The sequence below is a fragment of the Macadamia integrifolia genome, unplaced genomic scaffold (assembly GCF_013358625.1).
Source record: "Macadamia integrifolia cultivar HAES 741 unplaced genomic scaffold, SCU_Mint_v3 scaffold3262, whole genome shotgun sequence".
NCBI lineage: Eukaryota > Viridiplantae > Streptophyta > Magnoliopsida > Proteales > Proteaceae > Macadamia > Macadamia integrifolia.
Window position 1 is genome coordinate 4,393 of NW_024869342.1, and position 18,633 is coordinate 23,025.

The window sequence follows — 18,633 nt, forward strand, 5'->3', positions numbered from 1 at the left end:
ACCAACTCAATGTAACTAACTGTGGATACACAGAGCAAAACCCTAAATTCTTTTTATTTATTTATTTATTTTGTTTTTGTTTTTTTTTTTTTTTTTTTGGAGGTGGGGCGTGCGGTGTGGGGGGTGAGGGGGGCCTCCTGATCGTCATGTCTCGAAATTGAAATTACCCAAAAAAAAAAAATGTCTCGAAATTGAAACACCATTTGTTTTTGGTTCTGGCGGTTAAGAACCAAAAGTTTTCGGGGGATTATAGAAATTTAGGATATAAACCGGTAAGTATAAGCACAAAATTTCTATGCAGTTAGTGGCCGGTGAACATCGGACGATTTGAGTGCAGGTCAAGATCTTTCTAACAGTTGGATTTTCACTCACTCGCTGCCAGCCGTAGAGGATTTCAAGTAAAATCACCATAAACTTTTAGGTTAGTTACAGCTCACCTGTTATCGGGAAGGATGACGAAGCCTTTGATACCTCTAATGAGGTTTTCTCGACTCAGTTTCTTTCCATTGAATCTAGTCTCAAGCAGAGTGAATCGACTCCCTTGGGACGACTGGATTCGATCCTTTATTTCCTCAATTTTGAATTCCTCCACTTCATCCGACGAGTCATCTCCTTCAATCTCTTTACTTCTCCCCATCGTCGTCCGTCGTCGATCAGAAATTAAATCGAAAATCTGCAGTTGATCTTTCCCGCCGGTGAATTTGATGATATTATTCAACCTCGTAATCAGAAAACTCTGCAAAAAGAGATGAAAAACTAGTCAGTTCAGACACGGATGATCTCAATGATCTTAGAAATCGATTATCACAAGTAAGAATTTACGAACCAATCGGTGTTTGATTTCACAAAAGCAATAAATGTAATAAAGAGAAAGATTGAAGGATCGGAGAAAAAGATTGGAATCACAAGAAAACAGGAAATTTATGAATGATGATGACAATTGTGGAGTGATATTACCGTTGTTTCAGTAGTCACGGAGACGATAAATGTCTGCGGATTGGGCATATAAAGCAGGGGAAGCTTATGAAGAGGTAAGTAATATTTATATAAAGCAGTCGCCAACTCACACTCTCTCTCTCTCTCTCTACAACGAATCGAAACGAGGAACGTATGGGTTTTGAAAAGCAATGAGCGAGTAATTGGTTCTACACGCTCTTCTAAGCTGGCGCACGTTATTAAAATACTCTGCCTTCTGCGCAATTTAAAGGCCATAGCTCAGAATTTTAATTTAAATAACATGTAATACTTTTTTTCTTTTTATTAAATAATGTGTTCACTATTGGCGATGTTTTGTATTCTGTCACTGTTTGTAATGAAGGTTTCTTTTTTTGAAATGCAAGTAATACTGAGAGATGTGAGGATAAGCGTTGTAATCATATTCTCCATTAATAGTGAAACAGAATCTCATCTCATCGAGGACGTAGATAATCTTGTCGAACCTCGTAAATTTATGTACGTTGTTTGTTTTTATTTTTTCATTATCTTTTACATTGTTTTAGGGTTGTATTTCTACATTCACCTCTTTCCTATTTTCAAAAATTTTAATTTTTTATTTTGTCTTGACTTCCAAACATAGCGAATTTCATGAATAGTGAAGTCTAAGGAGTGAGGACTTGTGAGGTGATAAAATGGTGGTTAACTACATGAATCTTTTTTTTTTTGGCCATTTTTAGAGATTTTTGTTGGACTTGGATCTTCTCCAACATATCAAGCACTCATTGGATGATAGGCAGTGTTCAAGAACACACCTCAACCATTAGATGCGCACGGGAGAGGATCCGATTTCAAATTTTTTTTTTCTTAATATAATTAGGTTTCGAGGAGCCCAATTCCCAAATGGAAATTCCAATGCTAGGGTAGCTGAAAGTGGAATTGTGGTGAACTTCGTTATAATGTCTTATCTGATCGCATAACATGCCATAGAAAAGAAGAGTATAACCTAGTTAAAATCTGTAGCAATGGAATGATTGATGAATTCTTATAGATCAATCAACAGACGCCACCAATGAATGAGCAGTAACCTAATTTGGCATTTGGAAACAAGTGGAGCTATTGAATTCATTGTTCTAAAGACATCTAATAACTCTGTTGGTTGATTCCTTGCCAGTAGAATGTAGACTTGCCAGAGGTTATGTGTTCAACTCTCTTCTATGCTCCATCCTGTAAAACACTTAATGACATCTTTTAACTTTGTTGGAAAAAAAAATTTCATCATGTCTGTTAATATAAGCCTTTCCATAATCCCCACTACATTTCAACCATGTGAATGGTAATTAATTTGGTATATTAACTATTGAATTGTCTCGGAATAGGTCATTGCTGATCTATCTCAATTATATGATTTACTATATATTTAATTTTTTTTTTCCATTTTTCAATGGATCCTATTGATTTCATTTTATTTTTATTTTTTAGATTTTCAAATTTACTTTAAATCTTTAAAATGACATATGAGTATGTCGAGTTGATCTAAATTAATCATGAATAGATAATGTTGTAGATAACTTGTCCATCAAACTTAGCACTTGACTTCACTAATCAGTCACATTAACGATAAGTAAGACAAAAATTTAATCCAAAATTGGAAAGATGGCGACAAGAGAAAAATTACAAGTTATAAGTCACTATCATTACAGATCAGATTTTCCAATTGCATCCACAATAGTTAAAACCAAACTGAAACAACCAAGAACCGCCTTTATATATGTTATGGCCATAACAAGAAGACCCGGTGAGACCAACCATGCCCTACTTAATCTAAGGCATCTAGAACAGATGTCGGTCGGCCTAAGCAAGAGTTGATCGATCGATAGCATCGAGCAAATCTTAGGAGTCGAGCGATAAGGCCATTACCATGGAAGACCCCGTGAGCTGACTACCTGCCGAGTGGGATGGGCTACTTTGTCAAACCCCTCGTCAATCGGCTCAAGGCCTGGAACGGTACCATCAAGAAATACTCTTGAGAAGGAAAGCTAATTGAGTCTAGTTCGCTTACCTAGTTCGCTCACCATAAGACACAGAGCATATCCCAATAGAAGATCCATCGGAAGAAGGAACCTTCCCTCAAAGGAAGGAAATCTAACCACATTTCCTAGGAAAATACCAATATAGCAAGACTTTCCAAATAGAAACGATCTCCGCAGATCTCCATTTTCCTTCTCCTGATATATATCTCCTACCAAATTTAGACTCATACCTACTATGAACAACTACTAAATGAAGACTCTCCACAAACAACGTTCATCACCTCAACTATAAATAAACAGGTAAACTCCTTCCCAAAGAACCGATTTTTTTGTAATAATCTAACTTAGGCATCGGAGTATTCCCTACCGGCTCAAACTCTTATAATTTTCCTCATATTTACAAGGACCAAAGAAGACCTAGGATGATTTCTAACCGTAACAATATTAAATATCTACTATTATCCTCACCAACCAAAAAAACATTTTTAAGGATGATTTCTAACAAAAAAAACAATCCCATATACAGTGCTTAAATCAGTGTTGTTTTCAACCTAGACTTCTATCTAGGATTTTTAGCGGTAATGTTGGCTTCTTCTACCATTTTTAACTATTAATTTATCAAAGTTTACTGTTTTTTCTCAAGAAAAGTTTTATAAGTTATGATCCAACCAAGACATGATATACTATTGAAGAGTCTTTATCGGCAAGGGTGTTCGATTTGATGAAAGATAAAACAAGAAACTACAGCTCATGATGAGAAGCCACACTGATTCGTGAATACTAACAAGGCTTAACTCTTGTCAATTGATTGGTTCGATTCAATTTTGATGGGATTGAATTGGTTTTGATCTATTATTGCTAGGTTTCTGGAATCAAATCATTAAGGCTATGTTTGGTTGTAAGGGGAATTAAAGGAAAGGAAAGTGAAATTTTCATACTTAAAAAATAAATATAGTAATATTACCTATGTGACTTTAACATGAACTTCAACTCACTCCATATTTGGTTATAAAATTTCATTTTACTTTGTATCCAAAACCCTTTGCTATATTATGTCAATTAAAAATTACATGTAAAATATATCATTACTAATATAATTAGAAAAATTAAGTAATTTATACAATCATATGGGTAATGATTATAAACATTTCTTTTTAAAAGTATAAAAATTTCACTTCCCTTCTCTTTAAGTTCCCATTGCAACCAAACAGAGCCTAAGGATTTTCTGATTTTGGTCTAATTTTTTTATCAGTATTTTGTTATTTTTTGTAATCAGGTTTATATAAGGGTCCAACCCATTTTTGTGTTTATTTACTGTGTTTATTTACATACATAAGGAAATTAATGAGAAAATCCTTGTATTTTTTTTTGTCATTACTTACCGTATTGTTATTGGTTCTTTCTTGATGTTTTATTAGGTTCGATTTTTTTTTTTCAATCATTGCATTCAGTTTGTCTGGATTGATTTTGTGATTTCTACCTGATATACCATATGTATACACCGAGCACATGGACCAACCGCTAGTCATGTGCTCGTGCATGTCCCACTGGGCACATGGACCAACCACTAGCCATATGGTCATGCATGTCACACCGAGTACACGGACCAGCCACTGGTCACAGGGTCAAACATGTGACACCTCACCCTCATGAGTCAAACAATGGTCGAGGGGGCCATGGTGCCTCAAGCACTCCCAAGGGCCCCTCATACCCCATGGATTGATGATCCCTCCGAATGGCTAACCATAGTTAGATGGTTTCTTTACTCCAGATCAATAACACCATGGTAAGGTTTACTTGACCATCAAGCAATTAACCATCATTGTCCCTGGTCGAGTTAGCCGTTAGTGCGCCTAACCATGGTCTGGTAGACCGTTAAAGAAGGATTAACTTGGGTTGAGTTAGCTGTTAAGATATGGTGCCAGGTTGGCAGCCCCAGGTTGATCTGATCTTATAAGGAAGAGACACGTGGAGATGCTCTAAGGAAGATGGACCAATGAAGTGAGGACCCTAACTTTCTATATAAGGAATACTCACTCCCTAGCACAGGTAACACTCTCAATTGTCTGAATAACCTCATTAAGATGATTACCCTAAGGTCTAACTTGAGCATCGGAGCCTCATCCAGGCCAGCAACTAATCTATGTTGTGCAGCAAATTGGGATCGAGCAGTAACACTACCGATTTCATAAAACCCCAATTTGAAACTAAAATGATAAGAATTCGATTCAATTTAAACCGATTCAACCTGAACTTTAACACCCTTTATCATTAGCATTTGAATCCAATCAAGAGATGATATTCCATCTTTAGACATACTTTTTTTTTTGGAAAACAATTTTAGCTACCTAATTGCATGCCTCTACGCCCAGACATTGAGGTGGTAAAAACGACCACCCTACCTTTGGTTGGATGCTTGTGTGACTAATCCATGCTTTTTGAACACAATTGGTGTTAAAGGACATCAAATTAAATACCAATTAGTCATTAAATTGAATTATATAATATATATTTTTTATTATACTCAGTCGTCCTTTCCTCCCTTATTAGCTGGATTTAAATCGGTCACATCATCCATCCTTGTGCCAGAAAGAAGAGAGGAGACAGAAATGCCTTGGTAAAATTCTTGGATAAACTATTCTAGTTCTTTATTCAATGTTTGAAATTTAAAAAGTCAAAGAAAAGCATTTAGTAAATTTCTTTTGAGCAGAAGTCAAAAGCTTATCTCAGCTGAATTAAGCCTTATCCCAAATCTTAAGAAGGTAAGGTCAGTCATATATTTTTTTTTTTTGAAAAAAGAAAAAAAACTTGTCTTCTTGGCACACTAATCCATGGAACCAATGAGATAGTGTGCGCTAGTATTTTAGTGTTCTGAGCACGTGGGTCACGTAGACTTTTATGAACTTTACCCCTCAATTGTGGAAACAAAACAGGATTTTCTTGCCTATAAAATATATGTGATAAAATCTACATCATTTAGTTTTAGTTAATTAATCACATTAATGATTCGTTTCATTAATATTTTGTTTTTGTCAAAGCTTTAATATTTTGTTTGCCACTTGACAAGTTGATATCAATCTTCATTAATGACAAAAGGCTTCATTTGATGGGTTGAATTGAAAATTTATTATAATAGCTAGACCTCACTAAAGACGGTTCTTTTTATAAACCCTCAATTTAATCTCTAAACGAGAACTAAAGTGACTAATCAGTGACTCAGCATCATACACTTGTTTGGTCTTTTAGTTTTTATTTATTTATTTTATTTTCCTAGATGCCAGTTGATGACAAAAACTGCATAAGATAATCTCATCTTCACGTTCCATCTGAATATCTTATAATATTTATGATATGTACATGTTTGGTGTCAATTGGTCGATTTGATCTGAATCGATTTTGATTGAGTTGAATCAATTTTGATCAATTTTGGATCAATCCGGAACCAAATTGCAGAGGAATTTTTCAATTTCAATTTTAGTATAGTTTTTTATTTTTTAGTTGAATTTTAATCGGCTATTATTACAATTGGTCCGATCCGGTTTTGGGTTTACACGTATACACAAGGAAATTAATGGAAAAATCCTGGATTTTTGGGGTTTTCGGTTCATATTGGGTAATATGGGTCCAGTCTCGAATTTAACAGATTTGATCTGGTATTGATTTTGATCATTGGATTAGATTGGTCCAGTTCAGTTCTGTTTCTACCATTCCATAAAACCCCAATCCGAAATGAAATCGGATAAAGATTAAGTTTTATTCTATCCACGCTTTATCGATTGATTTTTGAACTGTCCAACAAGGTCTCGTTCTCTCAAATTTTGCACATGCTAGAGTCTCGTGCACAGAATATGCCTAAACTGGTTCAATCTAAACTTTGACACCCTTATCATAATGCTTTAATCAGTTCACTATTCTTTGTAGTTTTTATTTTCTAAGACTTTGTTTGGTTGCAAGGGGAACACAATTTTTTTTTATGTAAAGTGGAATTTTTTTCCCAAAAAAAATAAATTTAGATGTTTGATTGCAAGGGAAATACATTTTACATGTGAAAAAAATTTCACTAAACCATTAAAATTTCCCTTTTTATTTCCCCACCAAAATAGGAAGAAAAAAAAAAAAAATTTAAAAACCTACTCTCATGATCTCTCTCCCACTCTCGTGACTCTCACCCCGCTCATGATTCACAACAATCTCTCTCTCTCTCTATCTCTCACGTGACTCAATTGGGGTTTGTTATGACCAAAAGACTTTGAGTTTGAGTCAGACGGGGCATTATTGACCTATTAGATTTGTTTTGACAAAAAAACTTTTGGAATGAGTCTTTCAGTCGTTATCACTTGTGATCTATTACTGTTTTCATTGTGATCATCTTTTATATTATTTTAAATATTTATATATGCTATATTCATTTGATATATAGAATGAAATGGTTTATTTGGTTAGTGATAGAACATAGTATCTAATGACATTTGATTTGATTTGGTACAGACCTTGAATGACCTGATTCACATAACCAATATAAATTTTGAGGAGCTGGGTGGGTTCTAGATTGAAAAGTACTCTTCCCCCCTCCCGCCCATCTCTTTTGAGAAGTTTGGTTGGATTATTAGTTTTTTAAAATTTTACATCTATTTTACTTCAATTTTACATCCAACCATACAACTATGGTAAATTAATTTCACTTCCCTTCTGTTACAACCAAAATACTCAAAAGGGAAAAAAAAATCACTTTACTTCTCTTCACTTCACTTCACTTCCCTTGCAACCAAACGCAGCCTAAAGGAAGAATCTTTGTTGCACTTTTAAGCAAAACGGAAAATGAATTTAAGTCCACCCAACCTTCCCGGATTCCCAAACCAGGCTTCCCTAATATGTGGGCTAGACATTAAGCATGAAAGACTAGCCCAATTATTATTAAAAGAAACTGGGCTCCAGCATGGGTCATGGACCTTACTTATGACATAACGCACTTGAGCCCAACTTACCTCCTAAACCTACCTAGCCAGCCCAATTACTCGGCCAAATGAACCTGGTTAACATTTTTTCCTTGGAATAAGTCCAATTCCTCCACTCTTGATAATAGAATGTCACATTAGCTTATTGTTGGGTGCTATATTTACTATACTGCAGTTTGTTTAGATATTATACTTTGTGGACAAACAACTGTCTAGCGTAATTGGTGAGGCTGTGATAAACTCTGTGAATTTCGAGTCAAATTTTCAAGATAATTTGATTCGAAATTGAATTAGAATTGATCGATTAGTTCCAACTTTTAAAACCTTGAGTACAAAAAGACACAAGAACTTGAGATCAGAAGGACAGAATTGGTGGGTACCGGGGGAGAAAGGATGGGTGGGTCTCATACAGTTGTGGCTACAATTGGGGTGGGTTGGGTTTTATTTTTTAGAACCCAACCCTAGGTCCCTTGTTTAACTCAAGTCCAACCCAGCCCAGCCCTACTAGCCTAGGCCTTAAATAGCCTGAGATCAATGTATGATATTATTATCTATAATTATATAGGAAAAAACAGCCTAAAAGGTAACGTGACCTCTATGCCCAAACTCAATGGGAGCAAAATGATCATGTAACCCATCATGAAAAGTGAAAATTTCATCCCTAGTTGATGCTTCTATTAGTACTCTCATTGACCAACATGCTAGTGTAGGGGTCATGTTACCTTTTAGGGTACTCTTTCCCATATAATATACAGGGCCAAGCTCAGCAAGAGGAAACATACTAAAGTAACAAGCCCTATAGAGGATTTTTGAACCTATGATGGTGTGATAAAACTTCTTTTGCACGGTAGAGGAAAACTTTACCCTTATTTGTGATTTAAGAAGAGGTGAATCAACACGTCAAATCACTAACTGGTTAAATTTGCTCATGAAATTCAAGTGATAAATGTTTCAACACAGCTCCTACCCCATACCTATCTGCCCTTTAGCATAATGACACGTTAAACATTATGCCCTTTGTAATGGTAGGAAATGGACAATTGTTACATCCTCACATGTACGACTAGGAGATCATACGTACAATAGATCCAAGCTCATCGCGATCCCTGTGTTTTGGATAACACGGATCCACAGCTTTCCTATTATTCAGGAAGTATATGCTGACCACCACTTCTCTATTTCTCAGGAAATAAGGACTTGTGAGGCAAACTCATACACAACCATTTCCTTGGTAAATTAGAAATGCTCCCCCTCCTCTCACCGATAACTCATCCAGATGCTTCCATGTTGAGTTATTTAAGCGACCAGAAAAGGCCACGCACTGTCCGAGATTCTTTCAAGAGGTGCAGGAAAATTTTTTGGTTCATTGAAGAAGTTCACGAAAGTAGTTAAACATTCACCACCCAGAATCCAAAAACACTGGATAATTTGAAAGCGTCTTCTTCAAGGTTTTCTCTCTCTCTCTCTCTCTCTCACCCATGTGGGATTTCTGTTTTGCTCAGGTTCTGTTGAGATGGATTGAGGTTTTGTAATGTCGACAAGCTAGCTAGGTGTAAAGGTTTAAAGTCGATACTTCATAGGAATGAAATTGAGAATGGGAATGCATATCTAAAGACATTTTTGAAAATTCCAGGATGCATTCTAGACACAGAATGCATTCTGAAAATGCATGTCAAACACAACGTAAGGTTCTAATTGCTTCAAGAAAAAAAAAAAAAATTTCTAGAAAATTATTGTTATTTTTCATAAACTATATTTATTTCTATCATTTGTTATATATTCTAATGGATTTTGTTTTGGTAGAAAACTTGTGATCATCAAATGTTTTTTTCTTCCATTTCCTCCTTTCTTATGTCCTGAGCTTAAGTGAGAGATTTATGAGTGTTGTTTCGTGTTAACAAGACCCTTTTAGGAAGGACTCATCAGTGATATTTCAAATATTGACCTCATACGGGCTGGCACCATTTTGAATCATTTCTTTCCCATGCAATTCTTGCTCTTTTCATCACCTTTTTTCCTCCATGGATGAGGCAAAAAGAGCTCCACAACCTCTTCATTATTATTTTTTTGGTTACTTCTCTTTTCGTTCCTGCCTATATCTGACTGTAGGCTACACCAGATTAGCAGGGATCTTTCTCCTTTTTTTTTTTGACACGTTTGGTACCATCAAGGATATGAACATATAAAAATATTTTTTGTTGAAACAAATAGTTTGTTATCATCTTATGTTGATCAAGATGTTTGTCTTTTGAGTATCAATGGTTAACAAGAGGTTTAAAAATGGAACCACTTGCTATAAAGTTATGTTTAATTAGTTGTGTTCCTTCTTTCTACCTTCTCTCTCTCCACCAAGCCTTGTACCTAGACTCAAATGTTGCACACCATATTAAATCACTATTGAAGCTACAAGGAGGCTGGTAACTAAAGAATTTCTCATATCCATTTTTCTTTCATAGTTTTAAAGAAGCTTTATAGTTTTAAAGACTTTAGGTGGTTTGTAATATCATGCTTCCATTGTTGACTAATGTGATTGGATAGACTTTAGTCTATTCCTATTCCAAGGGCTAACTGAAAACTCATGTGCAGTAGACTTCTAATAGTAGTCTTGCATAGTGTAAGTCAAAACTCATAAATAACAGCAGCGTAAGCATAACTTGTTGGATATGTTTAACCCAACATAACTAGTAGCTATTGTATATAATAAATGAATTTGCATTGGTCGTATGAAATGGAATGAAATGAGTGAATTAACTTGGTGAATTACTCAACTAGTGATTGATTTATAGATAAAATCAGATTGAGTGTAGTAAGTAGTAATATTGTGTCCTCTGGATTTTCTCCACTCAATTTCGATGATCATCAAGCTGCCATCAATGGCTTGGTAAAGTTCTTGCAGAGGCTACTTTTATCAATATTTGACAGTTCTATTATAGGTTAATTATGTTGCTAATTAATAGTGTTTTCATAGTCACATTATTTGGAACTTCGTATATGGATTTGATAATTTGGAAGTGCAATTTTCATGTTTCTTCTTATTTCGCTATAAAAATCTATATAATGCATTACTTGGTGTTCTTATGGTGTAAAATTATATGCCTTGCATTTTCTCCAGTTGATTTCAAAATATTTGTTGGTTTATTTCATCTCAAATTACTCTGTTTCTATTCTCTCTATTAAAATTCTTGATTGAGCATGGGCTAAATCATATATATCTTCCATTTTTATTTTTCTATAAAAATTTGTCAACTCTCTTGCTTTTTTATATAATTTTCAATCATTTCTATCTTGTTGGTTCATTAGCAGGTTCAGCTACATCGAAGGGTGATATTGAGACTCCAATATTGATTTAAGTCTTCCTAGGATGTACAGGGTGGAAAGTATATAGATGCTAGAGCTTCCACAACATTTTACAAAGGGGCTTGCATCAATTCAAATTGTGGTAAAGCTGATAGAATTTGTATTCTATCTACCCGAGTAAAACCACTAAATTATAAATACAAGAAAATAAAATTTGCAAACATGGATATTTTTGAAGAATCAAAGAATGGTATGAATATTTGGATTTTTTTTCTGCAGTCTTCTGCAATCATTTTCTTGCACGGGTTTTCACCTTGTTCACACCTCGTTTTGTTATTAGTCTTATGCATTTGTTGGGCTTGCAAGAGGCACACAATGCCAATTCTTGAAAATTCAAAACCAATGTTGAAGAATACATGCTTTTTACACTATTGGCCAGCCCTTATATCTTGTATTGGTTTGTCTTTCTGTAATATTTTTCTATGTGTATTAAACTACCTCTCTGGGTATGGAGGTAGATGGCTTGATCTAAATCATTTTTCTGAATTGGATTTCACACTTAGAATATTCACTTGGTTTTTGATCTTTGCTTACTTGCACTTTCAGTTTTCCCATTCAAGTGAGCATAGGTTCCCCATTCTACTAAGGATTTGGTGGGCCTTCTATTTTCTATTGTCTTGTACGTATGTTGTTATACATTTTGGTTTGTATTGGAAACATTTTCCTATACCATTCGTGATATGGGTCTCCGATGCTATATCCATTATTGTTGGGTTCTTGTTTAATTATGTTGGGTTATTTGGCAAGAGGCAAGAAGTTGAAGATCCCCATCTTTTGGAGTCTCTTTTGAAAATTAGTTCTAGTTGAAGCAATACTGATGGTAGACAAGGACCAAGTGTCAGTGGAGAAAATGTCACTCCTTATGCAAATGCCAATCTTTTTAGTAATTTTACTTTCTCTTGGATGGGCCCACTGCTCGCACTCTGGTATAAAAAGACACTAGACCTTGAAGATGTTCCTCAGCTTGCCAATTGTGATAGTGCCAAGGTGGTCTTTGCTTGCTTTAGAAATAAACTTGAATCGGATAGTAATGGCAGTGATAATGGTGGTAATGTTAGCACACTCAAGTTGGTTAAGGCATTGATTCTGTCAACATGGAAAGAAATTCTATGGACGACTCTATTCTCCGTTGTATGCATAGTGGCTTCTTATGTTGGACCTTATCTTATTGATCCCTTTGCAATATATCTTAATAGCTTTCGGAAATCAAAATATAAAGGCTATGTGCTAGTGTTTACTTTCTTTCTTTCAAAGCTCATAAGGTGCCTCACAGAAAGGCATTTGTTCTTCCAATTACGAAAGATGTCAGTTAAGGTCCGTGCTGCATTGTTTTCAATAATCTATAAGAAGAGTCTCAGACTTTCAAGAGAATCAAAGCAAAACCACACCAACGGGGAGAACATTAATTTGATGAGTGTTGATGTTGAAAGGATTAGCGTTTTCAGCTGGTACATGCACAATGTATGGAGAGTCCCTGTTCAGTTTGTTTTGGCATTGCTATTCTTGTACAATAGCTTTGGGCTCTCTTCATTTGGAGCTTTTATTGCCATAATAATTTTGTCATTAGCAAATGGTCCACTAGCAAAACTACAGGAGAAATTTCAAGGAGAATTGGTGGATTAAAAAGATCGACGAATGAAAGTGACATCTGAGGCTTTGAGGAATATGAGGATTCTCAAGCTCCAGGGCTGGGAGATGAAGTTCTTGGCTAATATAATTGAGCTCAGGAAAGTTGAAACAAGATGGTTAAAAAAGTTACTTTATTCATCAGCTATGATTTCCTTTGTCTACTTATCTGGTCCCATGTTTGTATTCATGGCTACTTTTGGGTTTTGTATGCTTATGGGAAATACAGTAGGGTCAGGGAAGATTCTATCTACATTAGCAACATTTGAGATATTGCAAGTGCCATATGTATTCTCCCAATCACAATCTCTATCGAAGTTCAAAGTAAAGTTTCCCTCGACAGGATAGCTGCATTCCTCTGTCTCGACGATCTTCATATGGATATAGTACAAAAGCTTCCAAGAGATGGTACCGAGGTCGCAATTGAAATTGTCAAGGGAAACTTCTCCTGGGACCTTCATTCTCCTAATCTTACTTTAAATGATCTTAATTTCCAAGTATGTCATGGTATGAGAGTGATTGTTTGTGGTTCTGTTGGGTCAGACAAGTCAACCCTACTTTCATGCATATTGGGGGAAGTTCCGAAGGTTTATGGAGTCATTAGGTTGAATGGGACGAAGGCCTATGTTGCACAATCACCTTGGATATAGAGTGGTAAGATAGTAGATAATATATTGTTTGGTAAGGAAATGGATAAAGAAAAGTAAGAGATGATCCTTGAAGCATGTTCATTAAAGAAGGACCTAGAATTATGTGCTTTTGGGGGCCAAACTATTATAGGAGACAGAGGGATCAACCTGAGCGGTGGACAAAAGCAAAGAATTCAGATTGCGTGGGCTTTGTACCATGATGCAGATATTTATCTGTTTGATGATCCTTTTAGTGCTGTGGATGCTCATATGGGAACTCATCTATTTAAGGTAGCTACACAATGAGCCCTACTTCCAAAGCTTTCCTTGATGCAATTAGTTTGAATCTCTACATTTCATCACTTACATCCCAATTTTGTTCACCAAAAAGTAGAGTTCCATTTAAAAATTGACTTAGGAAGAATGAAACCTTGGTTGTCTAAACAAACAAGGCATACAAAAACATTATATTGAATGATACATGTTTTTTCATAAAGCTGTGATTTGATATTGCTTATTTTTATACAAAAAAAAGAAAATCATATTGGTATGTATAATTATTTGGCCCTTTTAAGTAATAATAATTTTTTTTTTTAGTGTCTAATGTGAAATCTAAACTTTTATGACATGAGTGTTTGATGGGAATTTTGAATTCAAAAACTGTAATTTATGTTACTCACCAAGTAGAATTTTTATATCGGGCTGATCTAATCCTGGTGAGAATGTGTCATTGTTATTTCTAGACTTTAAGTCTTCCAACCTGGTTTAGAGTGATTAATTATCTTCTCTCGTTTGGCAGGTTATGAAAGATGGAAGGATTACTCAAGCAGGAAAGTATGATGAAATTCTTAGCTCAGGAACTGACTTTATAGAGTTAGTGGGTGCACATAAGAAAGCTTTGGCAGGCTTAAGTTCTATTGAAAATGGGGTTGCTTTGGATAATTTAATGAATGGTGATGAAGATGATAATATATACAGAGAGAAGAATATTCAAGATGATGAAGAAAAGGAACCCAAAAACTACAAAACAGAAAAACTGGATGGATCAGAAGGACAGCTTGTACAAGAAGAAAAGAGAGAAAATGGTGGAGTTAGATTTTCACTCTATTGGAAGTATGTTACTGCAATACATAAAGGGGCCTTTGTACCATTGATATTGCTAGCACAAATTCTTTTTCAGCTTCTCCTAATAGTTAGTAATTGTTGGATGGTGTTGGCTACTCCTGTTTCAGCAGATTTGGGACCTCATGTTGGGGGATCCACTCTCATGATCATTTATGTTGCTTTGACCCTTTGAAGCTCTCTTTGTGTCCTTATAAGGTCGATGCTCATTGTAGTTATTGGATACAAGACCACTACCATGTTGTTCCAGAAAATGCATTTTTGCATTTTTCATGCTCCTCAATCATTTTTTGATTCCACTCCAGATGGAAGGATTATAAATCGGGTTCATAAATATACTTAATTACTTTTGGGGATCCAAACTATCTTGTTTGATCACCATAAAAATTACTATGATTATAAATTTTAAATAACTCTATTTTTATATACAGGCTTCCATGGATCAAAATGTAGTTGATACCTCTATTCCACTTCAAATGGAAGAACTTCTTGTGTCAGTCATAGATTTTCTGGGAACTATTGCAGTAATGTCACAGGCTGCATGGAAAATATTAATAGTTTTTATTCCAATGACTCTGACTTGCATTTGGTACCAGGTAATTCTATTCCCACTTCTTCTGATTAAAATTTCAAATCAAACTCAGCCATATATATATATATATATATATCTTTTTATGGTTAATCAGACCATAATACAAGTTGGTTTAGGCTTTATTTGATTAGTGAATGATAAATTTTCTTTGTTTGCACAAACAGTGGTATAATGGTGGGTGCATAAACGCTTGGGGGTAAAAGTTGTTATTTAAATCTTTATATTTTTCTTGAATTTATAAATAATATACACTAATCACATATCATATATTTTAGTGCTAATTAAAACAAAATTGTGGTCTTTTGTTGCTCGAAATTGTAGAAGAAAAAAGGCCCAGACGAATCCAATGTTATTAAAGTGTCAAGTGTACCGAAGGGTACATGGTTATTCTTTTGATATGCATAAAATATATTAGATATGTTTAGATAAAAATATAATATTGGATCTTTGGGAATGCCCAAGCGTTCTACCTATTAGAGCTAAAGACTCACATAAAAGAAAGCATATAAGGGTTAGAGGAGCGATAATGAGCGGGGATTCTAGGGATCACAAGAAACTTCTGAATGTGATCGACGCTTCTTGGAAGACAACGGAGATCTGGATGGCTACGCTGGGGATCTTTTCATCATTGGGGAACCTCATATGATTCCTAATAGGATTCTGCAGGTTCCATGATGTACTGAAGATGCTCCAATCCGCTAAGAGTTGAAGAACCAGTCCCTCTTTCTATTCTCAACTAAGAGCATCCTAGCTCTTATGCAGTGGCAGTGGGTTCTGGTAAGTATGTGGTGGGGATTAGGAACGGTTCTTATGCGGAGGCAATGGGGAGAGGTGTAGACACCGTATTTTGTCATCCCCCAGCAATGATGACAATATTTAGACTTGGAGAATTTTCAAACTTAGAGTAGAAAATGACCATTTTTTTCTATAAACTTTCAAGAGAAAATGTTTTCAAAAATTAGAATTTGATGTTGTGGATTATTGTTGTTTGTCCCCTCAAGTTGGACATTACACATTGATGCGAGAACTATGCGAATCGACGCCCGATTCTCTCTTTCATTATATGATTCGGGTCCCTACTTTATACATATTTTTGTAAAGGTTCCTGGTCGAGACTAAAATCGTGTCTCATATCATTGGATAGTGCTTGAACTGAGCTTCTTAATGACATATTACACGTCGAATTCCGACAAACGGTTTGAAAGATATGACCCCCAAAAGTTGACTCCAAAGTTCGGTATCAGATTCCATTCCGAGCAACCAAAGAGTGCCACATGGCACCTAAACCCCTTTGTCCAAAAGCAAGCCTTTTTGGACAATTCTCTCTAGTTTTTTTGTCTCACATCAGAAATAAGAGAGAATTGTCTCAAATCCCAAGGCTATAAGTATAGCCCTTCCTCTCTTCCAAAAGGGGGGGGGGGGAGAAAAAATTGAGAATTTGGGAGAGAGGATGGCCCCATTAAGGTTTTGGCTAACTTCTTCCCTCTAAAATCAAATATTCTCAAAGTCTAAAAGTTTAATACATTAATCATTCCTTGAGCTGGGAGATCTAGTCCGGTTTGGTTCGATTTAGGGCTTGAAGCATAAGGGTTATCTCCCATTTTTTCTTGATTAAAGCCGGGTTTAAGGTATTTTTTTTTCTTTTTTTCTCCCAATAGCGATTTAGAATTAGTTTAATTAATAGATTAATTTCTAATTTATTAATAATTGATTTATTTAAATTAATTATGTTTAATTAGTTTTAGTTTGGTTCAATACAGTTTATTAGATGTGAATTGATTTATTCCGGTCCAATTAAAGGTATTTAAGTTTAATTGATTCTTTTAGATTAATTAGGTTTAATTGGCTTTCTTTTAACATGTTTACTTAAGTAGATTTGATTTGGTTTAGTTTTTTTTTTTAGATTGTTTTTTGTTCTTTTAATCTAGACCCGTAGATTAGGATCTCAGCCCTAACCTAATTCCCTTCTCTTTCTCTTCTTCTTCTTCTTCTCTTCTTCTCTTCTCTTCCCTGCTGCTGCAACCACCAACCGGCAGCCACCGAACCTGCAACTTTTCTTTTTCCCTGCTGCTGCAATTCTCTTCTTCTTCTTCTTCTTCTTTTTCTTTTCTTTTTCCCTACTGCTGCAACCACTAACTGGCAGCCACCGAACCTGCAATTCTCTTCTTCTTCTTCTTCTTCTTCTTCCTCTCTTCCATCTTTCTTCTACCATGGCCGAACCTTTTTCACTCCCTTCTCCTTCTTCTTATTCTTCCTCTCTTCCATCTTTCTTCGCCTAGTTCCCCCCTCCTTCAACTCCACCAAGGCCTTAAACCCACTGAACCATATTCTTCTTCTTCTTCTTCACTGCTGAACCAGCACCAACCGAACCACCCCCCCTTTTCCCTTAAGTTTAGTAGTAAATCTAGCTTAGGTATTTTATTTTACTTTCAACATGGTCTAATCATATTTCTTACCATTTGTTGGAATATTTTTAATCCATATCATACTCTAATTGGCTTCCATCATATCTAGTTTAATAATTTTGCTTTAATTTATTGTAGCTAATCTAAACAATTTAGGTTAACCAATTCTTTTTTTTTTTTTTACCAGTTTAATTAGGTAAATCATAACCTTAGAGCAATTTAGATTTATTTCATATAATGTAGTATATACTTAGATTTAGCATATCCTTTTTTTACCTAATCTAGGATAGTTTTAGGCATCTTTCACTTAGTTGTTCTAAAATCCATTAAACAATAAGATCAAAGTAGGACTCATATTGCATTCAACCAATCTTTTAAATTCAATCTTAAACCCTAGATAAGTGTAACTAGACTAACTAGCATTAATTACATCCCTCTTTTGATCATCTAATATAGTTAATAAACATAGTTTTAATCTAGTTAAAAGTCATTTGCAAACTAGCATAAATAGGATTCCATACCATACTTTACTTTACCAACCATTTAGGTACCGCTTGCAAATAATCTATTATAGGACCTCATAATGTGTTAAATCTTTAATCATACCAATTAGTTCAATTTAGGATTTTATAATTTCATTAACCATCCATCTAGGCTAGGCTCAATTAAACCCATTAGTTCAATTTAGGATTTCATAAGTTCATTAATCATCCATCTAGGTTAGACTCAATTAATCGAATTAGTTAATTTATGGTTTCATGAGTTGCTCAACTAATTCTAGGGATAATTTTATTTAATTAGTTTAATCTAAGACTCAAAACACATTAATCAAATCATTTAATATTTTTAATATTTAATTATCGTAATCATTTCATTATTTGCATTATAACCTAGCTAGCATAATGTAGACACTTGGTTTAGGATTTTCACATGTCATACTTAGATACTTAGTTTAGGATTTTCAGTGACCTAGATTTAGAA

General features: G+C 34.9%; 2 protein-coding genes across 2 annotated transcripts in view; one reads left to right on the forward strand and one right to left on the reverse strand.

Annotated features, from left to right (window-relative positions):
• Positions 1-1,069, reverse strand: part of LOC122067946 (potassium channel SKOR-like) — a 5,399-nt gene extending 4,330 nt beyond the window's left edge. Inside the window, exons 1-2 of the mRNA XM_042631780.1 lie at positions 958-1,069; positions 438-736 (exon numbers count right to left, since the gene is read on the reverse strand). Of these exons, the coding sequence (XP_042487714.1) occupies positions 438-736; positions 958-1,005 (347 nt within the window). The 5' untranslated portion in view covers positions 1,006-1,069. The remainder of the gene's footprint in view (positions 1-437; positions 737-957) is intronic.
• A 12,545-nt stretch (positions 1,070-13,614) lies between these two features.
• Positions 13,615-15,251, forward strand: LOC122067945 (ABC transporter C family member 3-like; the record flags this gene model as incomplete). Its single annotated transcript, XM_042631779.1, has 4 exons — positions 13,615-13,824; positions 14,333-14,646; positions 14,854-14,980; positions 15,087-15,251. Coding segments are annotated over exons 1-4 (816 nt in total), but the record flags the coding sequence as incomplete, so codon positions are not given.
• Positions 15,252-18,633: the final 3,382 nt, after the last annotated feature.